The sequence below is a fragment of the Alternaria novae-zelandiae genome, assembly GCF_023758075.1.
Source record: "Alternaria novae-zelandiae strain BMP 2774 chromosome Unknown scaffold_14, whole genome shotgun sequence".
Classification (NCBI taxonomy): Eukaryota; Fungi; Ascomycota; class Dothideomycetes; order Pleosporales; family Pleosporaceae; genus Alternaria; species Alternaria novae-zelandiae.
The window spans coordinates 478,346-502,291 of record NW_026056974.1 but is presented as its reverse complement, the minus strand read 5'-3'; the positions used below and the strand labels follow the sequence as shown (position 1 = coordinate 502,291).

Below are 23,946 nucleotides of genomic sequence, written 5' to 3'. Positions count from 1 at the left end.
GTGAGGGTCGCGGGGCAAACGGCGAGAGGTAGGGGACTAGGTGGCGGTTGGGTGATAGGGAGAGGCTAGTAGAGAAGGCGGCGAGTGCGAGGGCCTGCGAAAGTACGAACGCCAAACGAAAGAAGGGCTAGAGATATTATACGTGAGAGTGAACCTTGGGAGATGAGTTGGGCAGGCTGCCACGATCCTCGGGCGTCCGTGCTGCGACGTGGGGTCCAACCATGGTTTCTCGGTGATGCCCACTTTACGGCTTAGTCACCCATGGTTCTCAGCCTCCCATCTACAGACTCACGACACTCGCACGTACAGTCAAAACATAGTCGCAGCAGCCATGGCAGCTCCAGTACGAGACGCGTTACACTTCCCAGCTTCTGATAGCCAGCACATAGAAGGCTACCTACCTCATGATTCGTCTACATCGCCCCGAGCTCACCAACACGTTTCTAAGCCCTTCGTCACATTAACCTTCGCTACTTCTCTCGACAGCCAATTAGCCATCGCACCCGGTGTGCAGACAGCACTATCTGGCCCGCAATCTAAGGCTATGACCCATTTCCTAAGATCAAGACACGATGCTATTTTGATCGGAGTCGGAACAGCCATTGCCGACAATCCATCACTAAACTGCCGAATCGAGGGCGTAGGTGGCTATGGTGGAGAGGGACTTGTTGGACAGCCTAGACCAGTCGTCGTTGATCCTCGCGGGCGCTGGCAGTTTAGCGAAGAGAGCAAGGTGATGAGATTAGCTAAGGATGGTAAGGGGAAGGCACCTTATATTGTGACCAGCGTGGAGCCGTCCAGCTATCAACGAAAGATACTTGAGAGCGTAGGTGGCGATTATCTGGTCCGGTCTCCGGAGGACATTGCTGCAGCTGGTTCGACGTGGCATATCATTCTCGATGCTTTGGCGCACCGAGGTATAAAGAGCGTAATGATTGAAGGTGGCGGTTTTGTCATCAACGATCTATTAGGACCCGGTCCAGCTTATTCTCTACTCGACTCGGTAATCGTTACGATTGCTCCTACGTGGCTAGGAAGAGGTGGTGTACAGGTCTGTCCGGATGGTGGCTCAGAACGCCTGCCCGTCACAAGATTGACTAAAACGAGATGGATCCCGCTGGGAGAAGATGTGGTGCTTTGTGGACGGCCGAACAAGGAGCTTCGGTGACATATTAACACATTAGATAGTAGGCAAGTCCTAGCAATTCTTGGTCTAGCTTATCCATGGCAGCTCGTCGGATACTGTGCCTTGAAACAACTCCTTGACACTGTCTTCCAAATCTTTGAAGTGCTTAGCTGCTTTGCTAGCGTCCCATCCGCGTAGCTGTCTCTTCCCACCTAAAAGATCTCCGGTACCCATAGGGTCATTCTCCCACGCTGCATATCCGTTCTCTTCTTCCCCACGAAGGGTGCTCTGTAATGCGTCATTCGCCATCGGGGGATCTATGCCCTGCACCAGGATACGCTCTTTCGGCCATCGAATAGTTGGAGCATGCAGTTCGAGGAACCGCTTCGACTTGAAAGCATGCGTGATTACCCGAATTTGTTTCGGATAGTTGCCGGTAGCTTTCCTGAAAAGGAGGATGCTGAACAGCAGATTCTGAAATGAATCGGTCGCTTGTTCCTCTAGTAATATGTATCCCTTATTGTATAGTCTGTGTATATGGTCAGAAAATGGTCTCAAAGTAAGCCTTGCTATTTGCTTTTGGTTCATTCATCGGCGTCCTCATATGAGGAATCTTAGAATCGCGACAAGTATACTGGGTGCTCACCTATGGGTTCGTCCCCCACCCTTGTGACCTTCTGCTAACTCTTCTGCGAGCGCTGCATGGTAGTATGAGCGTGCCTCGGTTTTCAGAGACTCCGCTCGTTTAGTAGCCCCGCCACTGAGGATAAGAATGCTTGAAGGAGGATGCTCTGCGTCTGTTCCGACAGTCAAGGCATCAATGCCAGCTTTGATATGTGCCAAGAACGTCTCATGCTCGCCTGGCTTGCCTGTCGCTTCGTCTGATTTTTGGAAAGGCGCTAGCAACCAATGCGGCTCGTAGTGAGGGCTACACAGTGGGAAGTTGGGCTCATCTGCATTCGGAAGGAAGATGGCGTGGCAGCAAACGATGATGAGATTCTCCGCGCTAGGATAGCTTGGTGACGGTATTGCGTGATCAGGGTGCACAAAGTTCGGGTTTTCAGGTGTTTGCCATTGAGCTGTATTGTCGTGACCTTCGGCTATTGGAGATGTGGTCGCCGTGGATGGTGGTGAAGCGCCAGACTTGGATTTGGGCAGATCCACTAACGGTGCGGCTGAGGCCATGACGGCTCGTACCGCTGAGTGGATATGCGGGTCGAAGAGGAACTGTGTAGAGCTTCGTAGGTGGTTAGCGAACAAGATGTACAATTGTTGTAGTTACAACTATCGCGACTAGTATTGCGATGCGGGGCAGTAGCAGTGGGTATGACGCCAGCCAAGCGGGTTAAGTAATAAGGTGTTGTTTTTCGAGCATGAGGAAGACTACACGAGTGGTGTGGATGCACATGAAGAATACAAGTTTTCGTTTTGTTGAGGCGCTGGTGACGGAAGGTGCGGCCTGCTGCTCCCCGCGCGATAAGGTGCAAAAAGGCAGGAGCGTTCACCATCTTCGCTGCCAAAAGAAGGGATTTGAGGGAGATGTGTATATGTCGCTACCTGGATTGGAAGGAATTCCCCAGACCTGGAGGTATCATGGATGTAAGAAATGGCTGTAGCACGTGATGTGATGACTCGGGGGAGCTGCGCAGACTGTTGCTCAGCATAGGCCAGCGTGTTCTATGCATCTTGTTGTGCACATATTCAGGAACTTGAATAACGCAGGCTTATATTTAACCAAGGGTCGTGGTGGAAGATCTGACTTTCGACGTCGTCTCAGAACACATGTGGTACCGACGCCGATGCCAAGCTGTCAGCGAGATCGAGTATGTGGCGGTTGAGATGTGAGACCCAGCAGAGATGAAGGGTCCTGGGTCCAGGAACAACTTTCCAACGGCGGCCCACAGCGACGGATAGGAGACTCACCACAGGCCTGGACCCTGTCACCGCACCGCCATCACGCGAACCCGGCAGCCAAACGCAGCACTGCAATAACGCTGGCAAAACGGCAGGCAAAAACGACGTGGCAAGGTTTGTAGTGGTGGCATGGGAACGGCCCTATTTAGAAATCAATCGCTCCGACTACAGGTTCGTATACAGGTCGGTAGGCTGGGTTACAGTAGCAATGCATGCAACCCTTTGCAGAGAACTAGGAGATCTCTCTGAGTGGATCCGCCTGCGGAGCAACCTTGAAAGCTGGCTGACGTCGGCCGTGCAACCCCTAGCTTGAGACAGAGACGCGCAGCCGTGCAGAAGGACATTTTGAGCATTTCAGCCACTCGACGGCAACGGGCGTTGTATGCACGTCGTAGGAGTAGTCTGCGCAGGGCGAGTCAGGCAGTCTACATGACAGTATCATAGTATGCCGGCAATAGCGATGTTGGTAGACTTTGGTGAGGCTGAGCAAGCAAGCGGCCAGGGCCTGTCTAATTTTAGCAGGTCGTGGCCGGCTAGCGCCACACTGACAGACGACGGAGACTTCATGTGCTTCGGTCGTGTGCTTCACCGCCAGCAGGTTTTGCGGTTGCCGTCGAATTCAAGTAGGAGCGATCGCCCGTTCTTGAAGCGTCTCCACGAATGCATTCTTGTTAAAGGAGTGCCCAGCTGCATCCGAAACGCGCAGCTTACACGGCGACGACGAATAGAAGCTGGCTAAGCCGTGTTTCAGAGACGGCGGTTTTCCTAGCGCACCTTCCCCCATCCCACCACAAGGGGTATAGCGCGCGTCCCTTCAGCTTTCTCAGCCCTGAAGCGCCCCAGACATTCCATCCACCTTTATCAAGCGACACCCCAAGTTGTGCGCTGCCGCCTTTCTGACATCTCAACCGTTTATACCCCTACCGCCTATTCCTTTTTCCCTTCAACTCCGCCATCTGCAGCGCCGGCCCGTGGACTGCAGCACGTCATGGCGTACAACAATAACCAAGGTTATAACCTTGGAGACCCGAATACCGGCGTAGGCGCCCCTGATAATGTGGAGGAAGGCACGACATACTGACAGCGTCCGCAGTACGACCGCACCCACGATGAGGAGGAAGTAGGCCGCTCGCTGCTGCACGAGAACCCTACCGGCGCCCACCCGGACCCTTTCTACGGCAACCCTGAGGTCCGCCCGCACTCCACCTACAGCTTGACCGAGTCCTACGCGACCGACAGGCCAACACAATACCCCGGCGAGGCCCATGCTGGCACTTCCTACTCGGCGTCAGGTGGCTACGATGCGCAGGGCGACTTCGGTGCTCCCCAGCGGGCCCCATCACCATACCAGAGGAGCGAGACCAGCTCGACCGAAGCATGGAGGCAGCGACAGCAGCCCGGCGGAGGTGCCGCCGGTGGCCTCAAGCGTGGTATGACCCGTAAGGTCAAGCTTGTCCAGGGTTCCGTTCTGAGTGCCGACTACCCCGTCCCCTCTGCCATCCAGAACGCCATCCAGGCCAAGTACCGCAATGACCTCGAGAGCGGTAGCGAGGAGTTCACCCACATGCGCTGTAAGTCCCACGTTCTGTATTTCCCCTTCAGGTCTGACAGCCGCTAGACACTGCTGCGACATGCGACCCCAACGACTTCACCCTCAAGAACGGTTACAATCTGCGTCCGGCCATGTACAACCGCCACACCGAGCTGCTCATTGCCATTACCTACTACAACGAAGACAAGGTTCTCACCGCCCGTACTCTGCACGGTGTCATGCAGAACATCCGCGACATTGTCAACCTGAAGAAGTCCGAGTTCTGGAACAAGGGCGGTCCGGCCTGGCAGAAGATTGTCGTGTGCTTGGTTTTCGACGGTATCGACCCCTGCGACAAGGGTACTCTCGATCTGCTCGCCACCGTCGGTATTTACCAGGACGGTGTCATGAAGAAGGACATTGACGGAAACGAGACCGTTGCTCACATCGTAAGTATTGATCAAATTCTAGTGTACATGTAATTCGCTAACAACTCAGTTCGAATACACCACGCAACTTTCCGTTACGCCCAACCAGCAGCTCATTCGACCCCACGATGACAGCGCCAGCACACTTCCCCCTGTCCAGATGATGTTCTGCTTGAAGCAGAAGAACAGCAAGAAGATCAACTCCCATAGATGGCTCTTCACTGCTATCGGTCGCATTCTGAACCCCGAAGTCTGCATTCTGCTCGATGCTGGTACAAAGCCCGGTCCCAAGTCCCTTCTCGCCCTCTGGGAAGGTTTCTACAACGACAAGGATCTCGGTGGTGCTTGTGGTGAGATTCACGCTATGTTGGGTAAGTTGCTCCGGACTCAAATAAAAAGTGAAGATATGGAGGGCTAACAAACCTGGCAGGCAAGGGCTGGAAGAACCTCCTCAACCCGCTGGTAGCCGCCCAAAACTTCGAGTACAAGATCAGTAACATTCTCGACAAGCCGCTGGAATCCTCCTTCGGATACGTCTCTGTGTTGCCTGGTGCTTTCTCGGCCTACCGGTACCGTGCTATCATGGGCCGACCGCTCGAGCAGTACTTCCACGGTGACCACACGCTCGCCAAGATCCTCGGAAAGAAGGGTATCGAGGGCATGAACATTTTCAAGAAGAACATGTTCTTGGCCGAAGATCGTATTCTGTGTTTCGAGCTTGTCGCCAAGGCTGGATCCAAGTGGCATCTCACCTACATCAAGGCCTCCAAGGGTGAAACCGATGTGCCTGAGGGTGCTGCCGAATTCATCGGTCAGCGTCGTCGTTGGTTGAACGGTTCTTTCGCTGCCGGTATCTACTCCCTGCTCCATTTCGGCCGCATGTACAAGAGTGGCCACAACCTCGTCCGCATGTTCTTCCTGCACATTCAAATGCTGTACAACGTCTTCCAGACCATCATGGCCTGGTTCTCCCTGGCTTCCTTCTGGCTTACTACCGTCGTTATCATGAGTCTTGTCGGCACCAAAACCGATACCCGAGACGCCTGGCCCTTCGGAAACACTGTCACGCCCATCTTCAACGTCATCGTCACCTATCTCTACCTCGCATTCCTTGTCCTACAGTTCATTTTGGCCTTTGGTAATCGTCCAAAGGGTTCCAAGTGGTCTTACCTGGTCTCCTTCTGCGTCTTCGGTCTCATCCAGTTCTACATTGTCATCCTGTCCATCTACCTCGTTGTTCAGGCTTTCACGAACCCGTCCTCGCAGAAACTCGACACTTCATCGCCGGAAGCATTCGCCTCGTCCTTCTTCTCGTCGAGCGGTGTCGGTATTATCATTATCGCTCTTGCGGCTACCTTCGGTCTCTACTACGTCGCCTCGTTCCTCTACATGGACCCATGGCACATGTTCACCTCGTTCCCTCAGTATCTGCTTATCATGTCCTCCTACGTCAACATCCTCAACGTCTACGCCTTCTCCAACTGGCACGATGTTTCCTGGGGTACCAAGGGTTCCGACAAGGCAGATGCGCTTCCCTCAGCGAAGACCGAGAAGGGAGCTGACGGCAAGCACAACGTTATCGAGGAGCCGGACCTACCACAAGCCGACATTGACAGCCAGTTCGAGGCAACCGTCAAGCGTGCTCTCGCTCCTTACGTACCACCTGTCGAGAGCGACGAGAAGACACTGGAGGACTCTTACAAGTCTTTCCGTACCCATTTGTGCACAGCCTGGATTGGTTCAAACGCCACACTTGCTGTTGTCATCACCCAGGACAACTTTGACCGCTTCGGTTTCTCTGTAAGTTACTTGAAGTTCTTGTCTCGATCATTTTACTAACTCAGTCACAGTCAAGCGCCTCCGGCAGAACCGCGCATTTCTTCCAGGCCCTTCTTTGGGCTACCGCTGCGCTCGCCATTGTCCGTTTCGCCGGATGCTTGTGGTTCCTTGGTCGCACTGGTCTCTTCTTCTGCGTGAGGAAGAGGTAGAAACACCAAAAATCACTCAACAACTCATCCTTCGCGGCATAGCAGCCACCTTTTGCTAATCAATCATGTTGGCGTTACCCGGTGTCTTGGACCTCAGCGCAAGCTAAGGAGGCTATACGTGGTCTTTCTATGACTCTTTGTCATGTACAAAAACATCACCTTCTGCACATACGTGGTGCGGATTGGCAAGATCATGACCTGCTTGTACTATCTGTGTGTTCTCTAGCTATAACGGACAACCTTTTGAAATGTCTGGGCGCCTATTTGAATCGGATTGGGGAATGGAGGAAGATATACCGATTATCACATTTGCACGATTAGCTTGGCTTGCGGGTCTTTTTTTGCTAGATTGAATACTAGAATATGTTTCAAAAATTGTTTGCGTGTGGCACATGCTCATGTGCTGCTCAGACCTACGCCCCAAAGTTTAGCCTTCGACTCTCCCATTACTCATACTTTGTCGGCAAAGGCTGTGACTAGGGTTTGAATGGCAAATCACACAACGTCTCTATGTCCTGCCCAGCTAACTGATCATAGACAAAACCATATGCATTTGCTAGCCTGTCGCATGTCTATTCGAGCTTAACATACCATCCCCCCTCCTCCTCCTCCTTCTCCTTCTCTCTCCCAGTATCCAGTACTGGTACATCCCCCCACAACTCACTATAACTCAACCCCGCGTATCGCTCCTCACTATCATTCGTCCTAGCTAGGGCAAATACTGCACTACCAAATTCCGAAGACGGCTGCCCTGTCGTGCTTGGCGGTATACCCAATTCATTCCTGATCGTGGGAATGAGTGTGCGCTGCCACATCAAATTCGTATTCGCATCCGGTTTCAGGACTTCCGCAAACATTTTTGTCGCTGGATGATCGGTGCTGTGTGAATTGAGGGCAGCGATGCCGCTGGCGCCGGCGTTGGAGCAGATGAGTGTTGTGTTCAGAGTTGTTACCGTGCCTTGCGGGAAAGATGCGTTATTTTGGCTTGCTTGGATGGAGAACTCAGAGCTATGTGCGTGTATTGGTAAGACTTCACCGTATTCATCGCCGCGGCCTTGAATCGCAAAGCCAGCTTGGACGGCCTGCATATTAACTGTACCAGACCCGGTATTAGTGATGCGGTGCCAGCGGAGGTACCAATCTGGCCAGCGCGAGCAAGGAGCTACGATGTGTGTTTGCACCGTGATATCGGCGTCGGCCCAGGGCTTCCATGTGCTCGTCAAGTACGGTATGTCCTCTATGAATTCGTCGTTGCGCATCAGTTGCGCAGTAGCAAAGCGATGGTTTGTGACCTTCCATGGTACCCGCCATGTCTCGCCACCGTCTTTACTCACTGCTAGTGTACTGTCTGGTGCGATTTGCTGTATCAGCGTACCAGTAGGCACACTGAAACCAAAGTGCGATGAGTAAGCGTATTTTCCGTATTTGGCTTCTGTGGCTTTGAGGGGCCAAGGACAGAATTGGCCCATGGAAAGGAGAAAATGGTGGTTTGGCTGGTTGCAGAGGATATGCATAGCTGGTATAACTGGCATAACTGCCACTTCCGTACTGGGTAAAGGCTTCTCCTCCGCAGTCCAGAACGGGTGGTCTTCCCGCAGTCCTAGCGCGAGGAAAGATTTCATAGCCCAGTAAGGGGATTGCGGGCTGTTGTAGTCCTCGCTCATGTACATGTTGGGGTAGGTAAAGCCGATTGTCAGAGTACCGTCGATGTTGAACATGTCGTCTTTCTTGCTCCACCAGCGGAAGTGCCGGAGCAAAAGTCCTTTGATCACGCCCCAGTCGTTGAGTGGTTCCGGGAGGTCGAGCTCGGCGAAACTGACGGCGGACCAGAATCCAGCGAATGCGAAACGGTATGTTAGACTGCGGCCAAAGGGTATAGCGGCACCTAGGGTACGTTGGTTAGTGTTAGGTGTCTGCGGTGGGTATTCAACATACCATTGGTGTCGAAGTACCGCCAGAACGACACTGCAAATTCCTTCGCTCTACTCCGAAACCTTTCGCACCGCTCTGGATCCAGATCCTGTGCCATCTTCGCATATATGAGTTGCGAGAATTGGATCGCAAAGCTGCCGGAATAGTAATCTGCTTGTCGTCCCTCATCGCTCCAGATACCATCTGCTGCCCAGCCGTCCCCTCGGTAGAACTGCTCCATGAGATCCAAATCCGCTTTCATCGCATCGAGAACATGCTCTTTGGGTACGCCGCATACTTTGATCAACGCTAGGTGAGTCATGACGCGGAACCACAGCCAATTTGTCGTGGGGAAGTCTTTGCCATTGATAGTCCCCAGCCACTCCGTGATATTCCTCTTCGCCTCTTCAGACTGCGAATGGAACATGGTCTCTGGAGCCGATAGTAGCGCGAACGAGATGATCTCCATTTCCACCATTCGTTGATCGCGTAGTACGACTGGGCCCCAGTACTCTTCGTGATGGGGGTTGGTGCCATTGGCCAGGCCTATGGCGTATGGTTTGATGAGCTCTTCGTACTCGTCTTTAGACACAATGTTCGAGTGCATCAGCGCGCCGACTGCCCATAGCGGCCGGGCGTAGCCTTCAAGCTGGGCGGCGACATCGTCGAAATGGGTGCCAGTTGATAATGGGAGTTTGATTCGGGCGCCATGGGGTGATTGATATGGCTTCAGTGCGCGAAGGAGTGCTATTGATGCGGTTTTGAAGTCGGCGTGGGTCTTGAACGGGTTGTTTGAGAAGCCGTCTAGCGGAGGCATGGTGGGCTGGGCGTTATCAAGAGTATTTGACGCGTGACCCAAAACCTGATGGTTCTTTCAAATGAAGGCCATGCATTCGCAGTTCTGTATGTTCCATAGTCTCGTGAGTCTGGTGGTTTCATGGTGTGACCTGTCCTGGGCGGCACCAGTGGATGCAAAAGACGTGTGCCTCTTCGCATCCAAGCTTCAATAGGTAGCGCATCCGAAAGATACATCGATACCGCGTATCGCCATAGGCTCCCGGCCCGTATTGATGGAATCGGGTGGCTTCCGGGGTGGAGTGATGGTGATCAGCCGAAAGGAGGGTTAGACCGCGCGGGGCCCGCGTGTGGAGTAATTATCGATTTATCCCGATGCCCGCCGCTCGCTGCATCCTCCACATTTGCTTCTTCTTGATCAGCGCTTTTGCGATGTCGTGCTGATGTCGGCTGGGTGGACCAATTACTCGGTTGGCAATGGTAGCCAGGCAGGCGAGGACGACGGTCCCGTCTCGGTGGGCGGTGACACGCCCGCGTGCGTTAGCTGCAAGCAACGCAAGCTGCGATGCTCGCGCGAGACACCCTCGTGCTCGCATTGCTTGAGGCTGTGTGAGTTATTCTGTCAATTGGCGCTATTTCGCGTCGCTAATGTGCCATAGCCTCTGAATGTGTTTATCAGCCAAAGAACAAACCTGGCCTTAAGCCTGGAGCTGTTGAGGCGTTGACCCGCCGCGTCGGTAAGTGATGCTCCTTCTGCAATGAACTCAATCTTACGCCCCATAGCCTTTCTGGAGAGGATACTGCTAGATGATGCGGGAAACATCCGGCCACGGTATAGAGACGATGATACCACGGCGAATGATCATGCCGTCGCGCATGAAAGCCCCAGTGCTGTAAAAGAACGCGCACCTCATGTTGAGGAACACGCGCCGTACGTCGCGCCTACTCCCGATTATAGCCACAACCACCAAAACGCAGAGGATAGCTCCAGAGCTTCCGAAGAAGAGAACGGCGTGTCCAATCCGCTGAAAAGAAGATTCGAGATGCCAATTGCCGAGAGTTGGCTTTTCCCCTTTGAAGATGTTGATATCGCGCAGCACTTGCCATCTCAACCACTGCTCGAGAAGGTTGCAGACTTCTTCTGCATCTCATTCCATCATTGGATCCCATATATCCATAAGGCGAGACTCCAAACGCGAGTGCGCCAAGGTTGCCAGGATCCAGGACATGTGTTGGTCCTTCATGCTCTGGTCGCCGTTGCTTTGCGACACATGGACCCCAACGTACTGTACTTGGACAATGATCAGATCCTTCAGCAGACGAGGGTCTCTCGGATGATTGTGGAAACGCATGCGATGCGCAATGTCACCATAGAAAGCTTGCAGGCCCTCATCTTCCTAGTCTTTGATCTTCTAAATGACGGTCAAACACAAAGAGCGTGGCCGCTGATCGGGTCGCTCACGAGGACTATAGACTACCTCCAACTTACTCTTGAGCCATCAACGTCGCAGTCGGGATCACTTATGACGCCTGTGCGGTTGGTGAAGCCCTCAAACGACTGGACGGAGTTGGAAGAGCGACGGAGATTATTCTGGATCATATTTCTGCTCGATCGATATTGTTCGGTGTCTACAGGATGGAACACCAGTCTCACAGCAGATGACGTGCACCGTCGGTTACCGGCAGACGGCGGTTTCTTCACCAGAGAAGAGCCGGTAACCACACCCTACTTTGGTATCTGGAACAAGGCCGCCGCTCGCATTGGGCGCTCACTAGCAAACGTGCCCGCGCAATACAACGAAGAAGACCCAGGAGTTGACCACTTGCCTCCAGGTGCCAGCCCCAATTCCGCCAACGGCTACATCGATGCTTCAAAGCTAGGCGCATTCGCATACTGTGTCGAAGCAACCGAGAGCTTGAGTCAAGTGACGACATTCTTCCTCCAACAAAGGATCAACTGGCAAGACAAGGAACATGCAGTCAGTTGGCTGACACGCTTCAAGGAGCTAGACCTGAGACTTGTTCAGTGGAAGATCTTCTTGCCACCCAGGTGGAAGGACTCCAATATCTCGTCAGACAGGACTGTGGTCGACATGGATCCTAACCTGACTCTAGCACATATCACACATAACACCTCGATGATATTACTGCATCACCCAATCGGATACCCACCTCGCGGATGGAACGACTTCGTTGCACTACCAAAAGAATGCAGTGCCCAAACCTGCGAGCTCGCCGCCGTAGAAACTTCAAACATCGTCGACAAATTTCTCACCCATACGCCCATACCCTTTGTCAACGTCCAGTTCTCATTCTGCGCCTTCATTGCAGCAAAAGCATTACTCTTCGAACATCAAGCCACCCGCAAACCTCTACGATCAGAATTCCACCGCCTGATACACAACCTCGAGGAAATGGCCGCAAGATGGAAGGGAAAGAACACAGACGACGCGAAACCAAACAATCAAGCAGGAATATACGCGAACCACCTCCAACGACTCCTCGAAGCCTGTCAAAACGACGCAAACTTCCGCTTCGACTTTTACGACCACAACGGCCTGACGCTCGACCCACAAAATTACGCCAGTCCAACCTACGCAGCAACACCACAAGCGCGTTCCAGAAGCCTTGCGCATGAACGTTCTTTGATGAGGAGCCACGGACGTACCAACAGCTTCACAAGTTCACACTCAACCCTAAGTCCACGCCGCATCCCGCCTCCAGACATAACCCGGAACACAACCATGCCCTCGCCCAGCAACTACGAGCAACACCACCCGCGGCTCCCAAGCGCACACGCGATATCACCATCGGGGCAGCCGCCACCTCCCATATACGCATCGCCGCAAATATCAGCTACTTACCCGAGCCATACCCCTTTACAGCAATATCAACAGCCCGGAAACGGAGTCCCGGTATCTGGTCCATCGCTCGCTCCGTACGGTAATACTGCCACGGCGGGGAACCAGCACAGCACTCAAGACCAGTCCCTGCTTAATCTATCGGATGCGTTCATGGACAGTCATTTCCTGGATATGGACCGCGTTATCACGTTTGAGGATGCGAATTTCTTTATTCCGGGGGATGCGTTTCGGTGGCAGTGAGGTGGGATGGGTATAGTTAAGACGGTGAGTGTGGGAGATGTGGTGTAGTCTGATAGGTACGTCTATCTCTGCCAACATACGTATCTGGCTATGACCAGCTGCTAGATCGTTGGATCCCACGATGTTTCGCGCTATCCCAACTGGTCATAGCCGGATGGGTACGTTGGTAGAGGTAGACGTGTAAAGTCAGGGGATGAGTATAATAGATGCTGAGCTTGTAATAGTTGAAGCAAGTGCTACTTCGACATGAGTTTTCATGGATGACTATATGAAACGCAAACAGGAAGAATGAATACATCAGTTTTTCCAGCCTGTTGAAACCTCCCTTTACACTCGTTATTCCAGTGACGCCACTCTAGGCTCGCACTGAAGCACCTGTATGAGCGCACTCAACACAAACCGCGCCTCCAGATCCAGGTCCCTCCGGGGGTCCATCGCCCCCACCGTCCTCATCACCGCTACCTTCATCTTCATCCTCAAACTCAGACTCGTCATCCTCATCTTCGCTCAGAACAGACCCAGACCCCGAGTAGTACCCTTCCATTTCATCCAACGGCTCTAGCTCGGGCATTGAATCAGATTCATCCTCCGACTCGTACTCAGAGGACAACTCAGACTCATCCTCAGCGTCATCCTGGTCCGCCACTTCCTCATCTGGACCCGCCTGCTGCAGAGCCTCAAGCGTACGCAGGTCCCTTCTACGTATGCCTGTAATGCCACTTGCCGCAGCCTCCATGCGCTGAATGTATCGAGCTACCATGCCCTCTGTGAACCGAGCTGTCGCCGCCGTCATGCCCTCTGTATATCGAGCTCTCGCTGCCTCCAACCTCGCGTCAGTTCGAGCTTCTGCTCTCTCAATGAGTTGAGCAAACCATTCGAATGTCATTTCCGTTGGTACAGTCTGCGATGGGAAAAACTCGGCGCGACAGAATGGACAGCTGTTTCCTCTAGTGAGCCAGGCTTCTAGACAGCTGCGGCCGAAGATGTTGTTGCAGCAGGTCACCTTGACTGGGGAGTGATCTTCGTTTGGTTCGGCGGGTGCGCTGTTGGCGGCGGTGGTGTCGTGGTCATGGGCGGAACCGTTCGTAATGGGGTTACCGTTCTGTGCGACTTTGCTTGAAGGGCTCGCGGATAAGACTTCTGGCTCGTGAGGCTGGAGGTCCTCGCGACAGATAGGACAGGAGGGGTCGGAGGGCGGCATGGGACATGCCTTCATGTCCGAAGCGACGAAGGCTGCTTTGGAGGTGTAGAGAGGCATTGTTGGTCGCAATGCTGGTGCTGGTGCTGGTGCTGATATGGTTGAATGCGAATGGCGGTAGAGCTAAATGGTGTGGTGGTTCTTGTCGTGAACGGTGGAGGTGCGTCGTACATATACAATCCGGAGATAGTCCCAGAGGGCCCACTGTTCGGTGAAAGGCTGTTGCCATTGCTTCTGCTATGGCTTTCCGAAGCTTTCACAAGGCCGCCAACGCCGAGTCCCGTAGGAATACCTTACTTTCACTGCTGCCATTGCTTCTGCTATGACTATCCATAGCTTTCACAAGGCAACCAGCGCCGAGTCTCGTGGAAATCCCTTGCTTTTACTGCCCAAAACTGTTTCACCCCTGGAACCGCTGTAGGCCGAACTTTGTGTAAGAATGTCGTCGAGGCGTTGTGTCGAAGCTCGTCCCGTCTCGAATCCGAAGGATAGCGCGAAGACCCGAGTACGTCCTCCCCTCAAGACCACTTCGCAATGTTATTGGGAATAAGCTTCTTAAACATATCCAACTGCTTCGCATGCACCGCCATCTTCTGTTCCAGAATCTCCGGTCTTAACTGCAGCGTCCGATCGACCCTTTGTTGATTTCCACTATACACGACCGTATAATCTGGCAAGCGGGTATAAGGCGGTATAACGGAAGAAGCCGATATAGTGCAGTACTACAGTATGTTAGCCTGAACCTCCCGAGAAGCGACCAAAACGCTGGGAGTAAACGTACCCTCCCAATAATACTGCCCCTCCCCAGCACAGCACCAACCTCAACCACACTCCCCTCACCCACCTCCGCCGCCTCAACCACAGCCCCAGAATCAACAACCACATTCCTACCCAGCACCGTTCCTTCACTGCGCATAGATTCCCTCACACTCCCACTCCCCCTTGCAGAAGGTGCCATACTGCCCCTCTTCCCCTCCGCATCCCCCTCAGCACCCATACCAACACCCACTTTCGCGCGTTCAAAAACTACACAGCCCTCACCGAGGACAACAGGTGCAACTGCGCTGCTGAGTTTACTGTGGGGGTGTAGAACGGTATTAGGGCCGATTGTAACGGGGTGCGTGCCGGTGATTTGCGCGTGCTGCGCGATGAGGACGGTGGTGTCGAGGAAGATGGAGGACGGTTTTGGGAGGATGGATTGGCGTTTGGGGGCGCCGGAGGTGCGGCGGTGGTCGTTTGAAGGGCGGGGAGGAGCGGGTTGGGAGGACATCGTGGTGGGTGGTGTGGGATTTGTGTGTGGAGTCTTTGAGTGTTGATGGTAGGGAAGGGTGGATGACGGACGCGCTAAGGATCTACTTAGCGTGTCGCCAAGTCACATGACGTGTGCGTCGATCTGGGTAGGTACTGTTCGCCAACGTCGTACCTGCCTCGTCTTCGGCACAATACAAGATCAAAGTGGAAACTTTTCCAACGACATCATCATGTTGCGGCTATATTAGGTGCTCAAGCTCAACGTAATGTACAATATCCCAAGAGATAGATCGAAGGGGGTATCTCATAACCATGCATTACTACATATATCATGCCAATCCATCGCGTAAACCTACATGAATTCTCGCAATGCCCATCAACAGCGACATCGAACAACACATCAACGATACCGCTGATGAAAGCCCGCGCCTTACCCACCCACCATACTTATAAACAACAACATACTAAACCACAACCCTCTTCTCCTCCTCCTTACCCTCCCCACCACTCGGACCCCGCTCCAATTCCGGACTACTCACCTTCTCGGGACTAGCCACTTTGATCGGACTCCTCCTGCCCACCTCCTGGCCCTCAACTTCGATGCGGCCTAGTATACTTTCTTCGTCTTCTCCCATGCCTTCGATGCTATGCAGACTGTCGTCGTCGGAAGAATCTTCGATTCCTTCGAACATACGTGCGAAGCGCTGGTGCCCTTCGCGTTCTTCTTGTTCTTGAGTTTTCGGGGCGGAAGGGTCGTCTGGGTCTTCTTCTGCTTCGCGCGTTGATTCGAGCTGCGCTTTGCGTTGGGCGAGACGGAGGGCGAATTGGCGGCGGGCGCGCGATGGGGGGATCTGAAGGGGCGGTGGGATGCTGGGCTGGAAGGGATTGTTAGCGGAGCTGTTCAATGGTAGTAGGTGCGACTCGTCAGGGCGGAGATGGAACGCAAGCAAATCAGAATCTACAGAGAAAGGGTGAACAAAGGGGAAACAAGCAGATGGAAACGAAGAGGAAAGAGGACACCATACCAGATCAATGAAGCCCAATCATCCAGTGGTACATCACACAAAGGAGATGAGAGGAAACCACATCTCACGATGCGTATTACTACATGTATCATACACCCTGTCGGATGGCGCAAGGAATGTATGTACAGAAAGGATGATGATAGGCCCATAGATCTAGCATGCGAGCCGTCTGTCCGTTCCCGCTCATGATACAAACAAGTATAAGAAAAGGAAACGCACCAAGGGCGGGAAACATTCGTGGTATAGTGTGTATGCTCGGGGCCATGGACTTATCGATAGTCCATATCAGCATCGTCAAATGAGATTTCACCCACTTGTTCGGAGTCGTCGACAGGTCCCTGTCGTTGTTCCCGCTCTCTCTCGGTGTCGACATCGTCCATGTCTTCGTCTTCTTCGTCACTCGAGTTAGTAAAGCCACTAAGCAAGGAGCCTCCGCTGAAGGTGTACCCACCACCCTCAGTGTCACCAGCATTGGTGAGCTCCATGCTGTCGAGGCCTATGTTGCCGTTGTTGGCGAGGCTTGCATTAGAGAGCCCGCCACTATCGCCTCCAAAGTTGTTGTTTGCCGCGTTGACGGCGTTGAGCACAGCTTGTCTGGGCCCGACACTCATGTCGGGTCGTACGCCTCCGAGAATGGCGTTGTCGCGCTCTCGCGTCTCGGCCAGAATATGCTCCACATAATACACCCACTCTTGAGCGTGGACCTTCTCTAGGACCATCTGCGACAAAACTTCATCGGTATGTCGCTCTGTAAACTTCAACACCTCTTCTGCGATCAGGGTGAGGTGACCCATGTATCCTAGTCGCATGGACGTTTCTTGGTGCGATTTGTCGCTCTCCTGCTGTCCTTTGATAATGCGCTCGGTAATGCCTCCATTGTCGAAGAGGTCAATCGCTAGCTGACGGTTGTATCCACGGTCCATCTGGCCGTTGAAGACTTGCTGAACGACGTCGTATACTACGTTATGTAGGAAGTTGTTCCACGGGAAGCGGAAGAAGAAGTCCTGGAAAAGTTAGCATACATCACTGAAAGAAGTCGAGTGGGCTTACCAGTATCGTTGGTACAACTTTGTTCTCAACGAATGTGATCTTCAGCAAGTCGCCAACAACAGGCGTACCGTCAATGTCAATCTCGAAGCCGGCAGCATCCTCGGCACTGCCGAATACCACCGAACGCACACTCTGAGACTCATCAATAGGAGTTATCTCCGAAAGATCTGATCCTGCTACTGGTGCGGTGAAGCGCGAGGTGTCGATGCTAGCTGGTTCGGCTTCACTTTTGCGGTTCTTACCCGCAAACAGTGGCGCTGGCTTGTCGTCTGGATGGGGTGAGAGGCTTTCGGATTGTTCAGCGGTTGTGGCATCCGAGGTCTGGTTGAGCTGCTGTGTGAGAAGAGATGGCGGGGTCTTGACGTCGGTATCCGACTTCTCGGTCTTCGCAGGCTCTGTCGGTGGTTCCTGACGGTCGTTCATAACGGTGTCGGTATCCAGTTCAAGTTCATCGACCTTGGCACTCAGGCCGGCTGACGTAGGTGACTCGGCATCATCTGCAGGCTTAGGTGGAGATGCAGACTTCTCAGCAGGTGCTGCAGCGTCTTTGGGTGGTGTCAAAGGCTCGTCAACAAACTCGCCGTCATCGCCTGCCGTCTTGGCAGCGGACGATTCCTGTGGCGCATCTCTCGGTGGCAGCTTCGGCGAGGGCTCCAATGGCTCTCCAATCTGCTCTTTCTCCGTTGCCGTGTCTTTGGCCTCCTCGACAGCGACTTCCGGCGCGACAACCTTTTCAAAGTCGTCTTCCGAGCTGTTCTGTACATGCAGAGGTTTTATCTCTGCAGGAGAGTCCATAGATGGGGCGCGCGCATGGTGGAAGCCTTGGCTATCTACACTGGTGGAGAAATCGCCTGGGTTGCCGGAAATCGCTGAAGTCAATTTGCCGTCAGCCTTGAGACGCTCCCGCTCAGCATCTCGCCTCCTGACTTCAGCCTCGCTGCCCCGTTCGTTGAGCAGAGCCATGTTACTGCAGTGCAGCAACTCGGCCATCAGCTCACAAGTCTTGAACCGATCAAATCCAAGCGGTTCGATCTTCTCGCCAAAGGCTGTCTTGAGCTCTCGCTTTTTCTTTGTAGTGCTGCCATCGCGCTGTGTCACGATCTGGCTTGAGCTATTAACCAGCTCCATGAACTGCGGGATGTGGTTGGCGAATTGGCGAAGCAGTGTTCCCAGGTAGATGGGGTCTGAGTTCTTGGGTACCGGCCCAATCTGATTCTCCAAATCATAGTCGGAGTTGTTCTTTCTGATAACCTCGATGATGATACCCACACCGACTGTCAGCGGGTTGCCGCCTTGCAGCATAAAGTCGATCAGTTGTTTCAGACATTGTTCGGAGACAAGCTGGCGCGTAAGCTCGTTAGGTCCGATGACGGACTGGTCTTGCGTGGTAGCGTTTGCGGATATCGTGATAATAGCCTTGAGGAAGTCGCCAGCTGACGTTTGTGTGGAAGTCGACTGATCGGGGGCGAGGAATGATATCAGGCGGGGAACGAGGTTCTGTTGTTGCAGCCACTGGAGTCTGTTAGTTATGCCAGCAAGCGTGTATGTGACGACTTACGTCAACAATGCCCTGTCCGCCCTCGCTCTTCTCAAGGCTGATGATCTTCAACAGCAGGTCCATGATGACGGGGCAGTCGACGTGCTGCAACATGTCTGTTACAACATTGTCCAGTGACTTGAAGAAGTCGAGCATCTCCTCCATCTTTCGGTCGAGCAGCGACTCGTTGACCTTGGTGAAGTAGCCAGCCTGGACGGGGTCGAGCGGCGCAGGCTGCTTGATGTAGGCCCAGAACTGTCGCAAGGTGTCCTGGTTCTCGAGGACCGCCTCGGATATGGACCATACTTCGGACGATAGGATCTCGCACGACACATAGGCGTACTTCATGCGCTGTCGCTCCTCCTTGGTCTCTTCACTATCGCCCGCATCGGACTTGGTGGTGGACGTCGAGCGCGCCCTGACTTTGCCGAAGAAGCCCGTCCGACTGGGACTCCTCGCCTCGTGCGCAGGCTCTCCTCCGGTGTCGTCGTCGGGGGGCAGGTCGGGTCTGGCGGCGATAACGTAGCGCAGCAGGCGTTCCAAGACATTCTCATCGCGAAGGTATTCTATCAGCTTCGAGTTCTGCTGCTTGAGCTCCTGTATCAGGTCCGACTCGTCGAGCAGCTCCTCGACGGTGACGTCGGGCTTGTCGAGGATGCTGTCGAGCGACGACAGCTGCGCGTACCCGCCGAAGCGCCAAAACATGGTGGTTGCGGTGGTTTGCGGCTACAAGGGCGGGGCAGGGGAAGGGTCGGGCGAGGCACTCGAGAGCGTGTGCAGCAGCGTGGGGCACATGCGTAGATTTACTGCGGCGACCAATGCGTCATAGAAGGACACGCCGTGCAGAGCTGGACACGGCGGCGGGCGGGTTAGCAGAGCGACTCGAGTGAGACAGAGGGCGCGTGTTCGTGGCTTGGGCTGTGTTGCACAGGTGGGACAGGTACCTTAGGCGAACGAGGCCGCGGGGAAGGCAATGGCAAACGAAAAGCGCGCGAGGCTCTAGATCAACCCATGCACCGACTGTTGCGCGGCGTCGTTACAGATACAGGCTGCGAAAACGTCTGTGTCTCCCGAGTCGGAGTGTTGTGGGTATTGTTGGGTTTGGTGGTGACAGGCAAGGCTAGAAGCTGCGTAGTACGGATAGCGTGCCAGGCCCGCAGATCACTTGCACCTCCCTGATATCAACCAGGACGTGCGAGTTGGAAGAAGACTGCCAGTTGTATCTGGTTACAAGTCTGGGACCCAGTAGTTGCTCGAGATAAGCATGCGAGCTAGTGCTGATGGCGTGAACGCCGCGCATGCTGGAGGATTTCATAGTTATGTAGCATCTTCAACAGTGTGATGGTTTGGTGCATCTTGCATCTTGCATCTGGCATCGCATGCCGGCATCCGCCTGTGAGAAAGTTCATTTGACTCATTTATGGATAACTGTTGATATTGCCTCATCATGTACTATGGTTGCTTTTGTTAGCTTTTCAATGTCGGCAATTGCCATGGCATGGGACACTCCAATGTATGGCAATCCTGCTTGGGCATCTCAGGGTCGGTCCATCGTTAGCGCCCACGTGACGATCGATGACGTTAGCGGGAACTGCCGGAGCTACGACCACCGTTCGGTGCCTGCCATTCACCCCACACTGCCAACACACTCCACGCCTGTCCTCTCCCTTCGGCTGCATATCACGACCCTCCGGCCGGCAACCCGCATATCACACCACCAGCATGAACCGCCTGTTTGGAGCAAAGAGCACCGCGCCCAAGCCCACGCTCAACAGCGCCATCTCCAATGTAGGCTCCATCCATTAGGCAACACCCTTCCAATACTGACGCGCTCAGGTCGACACACGCATAGAAAGTCTCGACGTCAAGCTCGCCAAGCTCAATGCTGAGCTGTCCACCTACCAGCAGAAGCTCGCCAAGATGCGCGACGGCCCCGGCAAAACCGCCATCAAGCAAAAAGCCCTCAAAGTCCTCCAGCAGCGGAAGCAATACGAAGCGCAGCGCGACCAACTTCAGGCGCAATCGTGGAACATGGAGCAGGCCGGCATGATGCAAGACAATCTCAAGAACACAATGACCACCATCGACGCAATGAAGACAACGACCAAAGAGCTACGGAAGCAATACGGCAAAGTCAACATTGATAAGATCGACAAGCTGCAAGACGAGATGGCGGATCTTATGGATATGGGCAACGATATACAAGACGCTATAAGCCGCAGCTACGACGTACCGGAAGACGTGGACGAGTCGGAGCTGGATGCTGAGCTGGAGGCGTTGGGTGACGAGGTTGACTTTGAGGGCATCGGAGAGTCCTCAGGCGTGCCCAACTTCATGCTCGACGATACAGCGCCACCGCAGTTCATTGACGAAGCACCAAACCCAGGTGGTAAAGTCAAGGAGGCCGCAGGCTGAGAAGAGACGTGTATGTGCATATACAACAAGCCATGTGATATAAGCGATTCAAGCGTCCTTCACAGCTTCTTCGTGGTGGCCAGTACCCTCAGGAAGCTGTCTTCTCTGCGCTCGGAGTTCTCCAGTGGACTACGAGTTCTGGTCCACTCAAACACTTTCGTCGAGCAGAGGCAACCACGAGCAGCAATGTCGAGCATGGTGTGAGAACGAGAAGGCACAAAAACTGGAAGGGTCCACCGTAGGTCACTAATTCGAGGACAAGAGGCCATAGAATGCGACCGACGCCCACCATAGACAGATGCTCAAGCGACATACCACAAATGATACCCCATATTGCGTTCGAGTCAAGCATGCCTGCTCCTTTCTGCGCGTGATCAGTTGCATATGGAGCCTGACCTTGTATGCAAGCTAGTATGTACATACCCGGTACTACAAAGGAACTTGTCAAGTTATTCGCGCATATTGTATGCGCTACACTGTTGCATGCTAATACAGGTAACACAACCGCGGCGGTGCATATTGGTGTGACAGCAATGTTTTCGTTAAGGGGGGCTTCTGTTCACGCTGCGAGTTGGGACAAAAACATGGCAAGTTTTACCTAATTCACGGTATCTTAACTACTTCACCTTCTCACCAGAGAACGTTGCTCGCTGCTTCAAAGAGACACCTACCACAGCGCGCTGAAATGAAAAGGGTCTGGCTTCCATCAATCTTACTATCAACGTGCCATCTAACGATAAAATAGCAAATTGTGGACGTTCTAACTCCAGTGGATTCAACAGGTTTCCTTACGCTTACGATAGTACTGGGCACCGAAGGCTTGGAGGAACTCGTGACAGTGTCCGTAGGACCAGATACCACAATCTTGTTCCCAACACAGGAGCCATATGCATCATTCCTAGTTACAGAAGGCATCAATTTGATACCAGGTCAAATAGTCTATGAGACTGTCACCACAACCGTCGACCGAGTCGATCCTAGCGATGCATCACCACAGACTCTGCGAAACAGCCCACGACAAACCTCCAGTGGCTTTGCAACTGTCAGCGACAGCTCATCGTCTTCTCTCAATGATGCCGCAGTAAACACCAACAATATCGGCGCGATCATTGGCGGCGTTATGGGCGGGTTGACGATCATCGGGGCTGTCATCGTCGCCATATACTGGATTCGCTTGCGACATTCAAGTAACAAGAGCGTAAAGTCGGCGAATGTATACAGCGAGGACCGGGGAACTACGCCACAAGAAGTCACAGAGACAAGGCATGAGCTACCCAGCGCTCAAACAGCACCTGAGTTGGCGGATACAGTAGTGCTCCAGAGTCGATTACCAACTAGCTAGCTGTTTGCATCGATCAAATCCACCTCGCAGCTGCCTTTCCGGCTTTACCACCTTCCCTTGCAGCACCGTGTACTTGATAATATTCTCACAATCCTCAGGCTTCACTCGTGCCAACCATATACACTGCGCAGCTTCACCATTACCCTCTGCCTCCTGCTCCTTATTAGCATCCAGCAGAACCTCCTGCCCATTATCATCTTCAAGCTTCAGGTCTGCGAGCCGCTTCTCCGCACCATTGGTATGTCCATTGGCAGTGCCATTCGTGCTCTCGGGCCGTGTGACAACAGAAGAGTGTCGGTAGACCATGACGTTTGCCGAGAACTTGTGGCCTCCAACGTGGCTTATAAAGTATATTCCTACGCCGCCCGGTCGCTCGTCGTGTAGATCGCGGTATAACCCCAATGGACGGAGCAGTCGACAGAACTCTTTTTGTAGAAGAGGAGCGGACTGGCCGCAACGCGCGTCTCGTGTCTTTTGACTGCACATTAAGATGAGGTATTTGTGTGGACATGGTCGGGCTTTGAGTTGGGGTGCGGGTATCGACGGGGGGATGGAGGAGGGCGCGTCGGCGTCGGCGGAAGAAGTCTCTCCCGGATTTTGTGAAGGTGGTAGCGCGGCAGTTTTCCGTGCGCGCAATGGGGTATTGTTCGTAGGACCGGGGTTGATGTAGTCGGTGATAAGTTCGGGGATGTTCGCAGGCGTGACATTGTCTATGAACTGCCATGATGGTAGCAGCAGTACCATGGAACTGTGGTCCGAGTGGTCTGGGACGGGCATATTGGAGGCGGATAACATGAGTTTCTATACCCAATTAGCTCGCACTCGACACAACCTAACGATAGATATCTCCAAACTCACCCCATTGCTAGGCTTTGCATCGCCCCTGTCAACCGCCTCCATGATGCTGCCCTTCTCGTCTGCGACATCGCGTACCCAATCCGTCTTGCCCGTCGCCACAATCAAATGCGTACTCCATCCCTTCACGTGCCCATACAGCTCTTCCGTCTCATCAATCTCGAACTTGCGCGGGTATTTGACACTGCAACTAGCACAGTCGTGCAGGCAATCGTCGCCATCTACCGCGGGGTCGGTGGTCGGGAACAACTCCTCCGTCTTCTTCGCTTTGGTGAATTCGTCGCTGTCCTTGGCCAACGTAGGAACTTCTGACGACGAGAGTGCTGAGGTCAGCTTGTAGGACAGGTTGCGCAACATGGCAGGGACTCGGTAGGCGTTTATCGGCCGGTGGGGCGTCTTGGAAGGTGCCATTGCGTATCTTTATATCAGATGCGGCGATTAGATCGCCAAGCCCGCGGAATGTGGGCGCGCAATGA

The 23,946-nt window shown here is 53.6% G+C and overlaps 8 protein-coding genes across 8 annotated transcripts; 3 read left to right on the top strand and 5 right to left on the bottom strand.

Annotated features, from left to right (window-relative positions):
- Nucleotides 1–1,213: 1,213 nt before the first annotated feature.
- On the bottom strand, nt 1,214–2,311 carry J4E88_007027 (uncharacterized protein; the record flags this gene model as incomplete). The annotated part of the gene is made up of 2 exons (XM_049400648.1): nt 1,214–1,655; nt 1,773–2,311. The coding sequence occupies 2 exons, from the start codon at nt 2,309–2,311 to the stop codon at nt 1,214–1,216; spliced, it is 981 nt and encodes a 326-aa protein (XP_049253596.1).
- Nucleotides 2,312–4,028: 1,717 nt separating this feature from the next.
- On the top strand, nt 4,029–6,987 carry J4E88_007026 (uncharacterized protein; the record flags this gene model as incomplete). The annotated part of the gene is made up of 6 exons (XM_049400647.1): nt 4,029–4,079; nt 4,134–4,611; nt 4,659–5,020; nt 5,070–5,370; nt 5,430–6,799; nt 6,850–6,987. 6 exons carry the CDS (start codon nt 4,029–4,031, stop codon nt 6,985–6,987), a joined length of 2,700 nt encoding a protein of 899 aa, XP_049253595.1.
- Nucleotides 6,988–7,559: 572 nt separating this feature from the next.
- On the bottom strand, nt 7,560–9,715 carry J4E88_007025 (uncharacterized protein; the record flags this gene model as incomplete). Its single annotated transcript, XM_049400646.1, has 2 exons — nt 7,560–8,872; nt 8,923–9,715. The coding sequence occupies 2 exons, from the start codon at nt 9,713–9,715 to the stop codon at nt 7,560–7,562; spliced, it is 2,106 nt and encodes a 701-aa protein (XP_049253594.1).
- A 421-nt stretch (nt 9,716–10,136) lies between these two features.
- Nucleotides 10,137–12,797, top strand: J4E88_007024 (uncharacterized protein; the record flags this gene model as incomplete). Its single annotated transcript, XM_049400645.1, has 3 exons — nt 10,137–10,302; nt 10,353–10,430; nt 10,477–12,797. The coding sequence occupies 3 exons, from the start codon at nt 10,137–10,139 to the stop codon at nt 12,795–12,797; spliced, it is 2,565 nt and encodes an 854-aa protein (XP_049253593.1).
- A 355-nt stretch (nt 12,798–13,152) lies between these two features.
- On the bottom strand, nt 13,153–14,055 carry J4E88_007023 (uncharacterized protein; the record flags this gene model as incomplete). Its single annotated transcript, XM_049400644.1, has 1 exon — nt 13,153–14,055. One exon carries the CDS (start codon nt 14,053–14,055, stop codon nt 13,153–13,155), a length of 903 nt encoding a protein of 300 aa, XP_049253592.1.
- A 1,655-nt stretch (nt 14,056–15,710) lies between these two features.
- J4E88_007022 (uncharacterized protein) lies at nt 15,711–19,563 on the bottom strand (the record flags this gene model as incomplete). The annotated part of the gene is made up of 4 exons (XM_049400643.1): nt 15,711–16,121; nt 16,586–17,275; nt 17,322–18,833; nt 18,880–19,563. 4 exons carry the CDS (start codon nt 19,561–19,563, stop codon nt 15,711–15,713), a joined length of 3,297 nt encoding a protein of 1,098 aa, XP_049253591.1.
- Nucleotides 19,564–20,580: 1,017 nt separating this feature from the next.
- On the top strand, nt 20,581–21,273 carry J4E88_007021 (uncharacterized protein; the record flags this gene model as incomplete). The annotated part of the gene is made up of 2 exons (XM_049400642.1): nt 20,581–20,646; nt 20,695–21,273. The coding sequence occupies 2 exons, from the start codon at nt 20,581–20,583 to the stop codon at nt 21,271–21,273; spliced, it is 645 nt and encodes a 214-aa protein (XP_049253590.1).
- A 1,327-nt stretch (nt 21,274–22,600) lies between these two features.
- J4E88_007020 (uncharacterized protein) lies at nt 22,601–23,827 on the bottom strand (the record flags this gene model as incomplete). Its single annotated transcript, XM_049400641.1, has 2 exons — nt 22,601–23,416; nt 23,474–23,827. 2 exons carry the CDS (start codon nt 23,825–23,827, stop codon nt 22,601–22,603), a joined length of 1,170 nt encoding a protein of 389 aa, XP_049253589.1.
- Between the last annotated feature and the right edge of the window lie 119 nt (nt 23,828–23,946).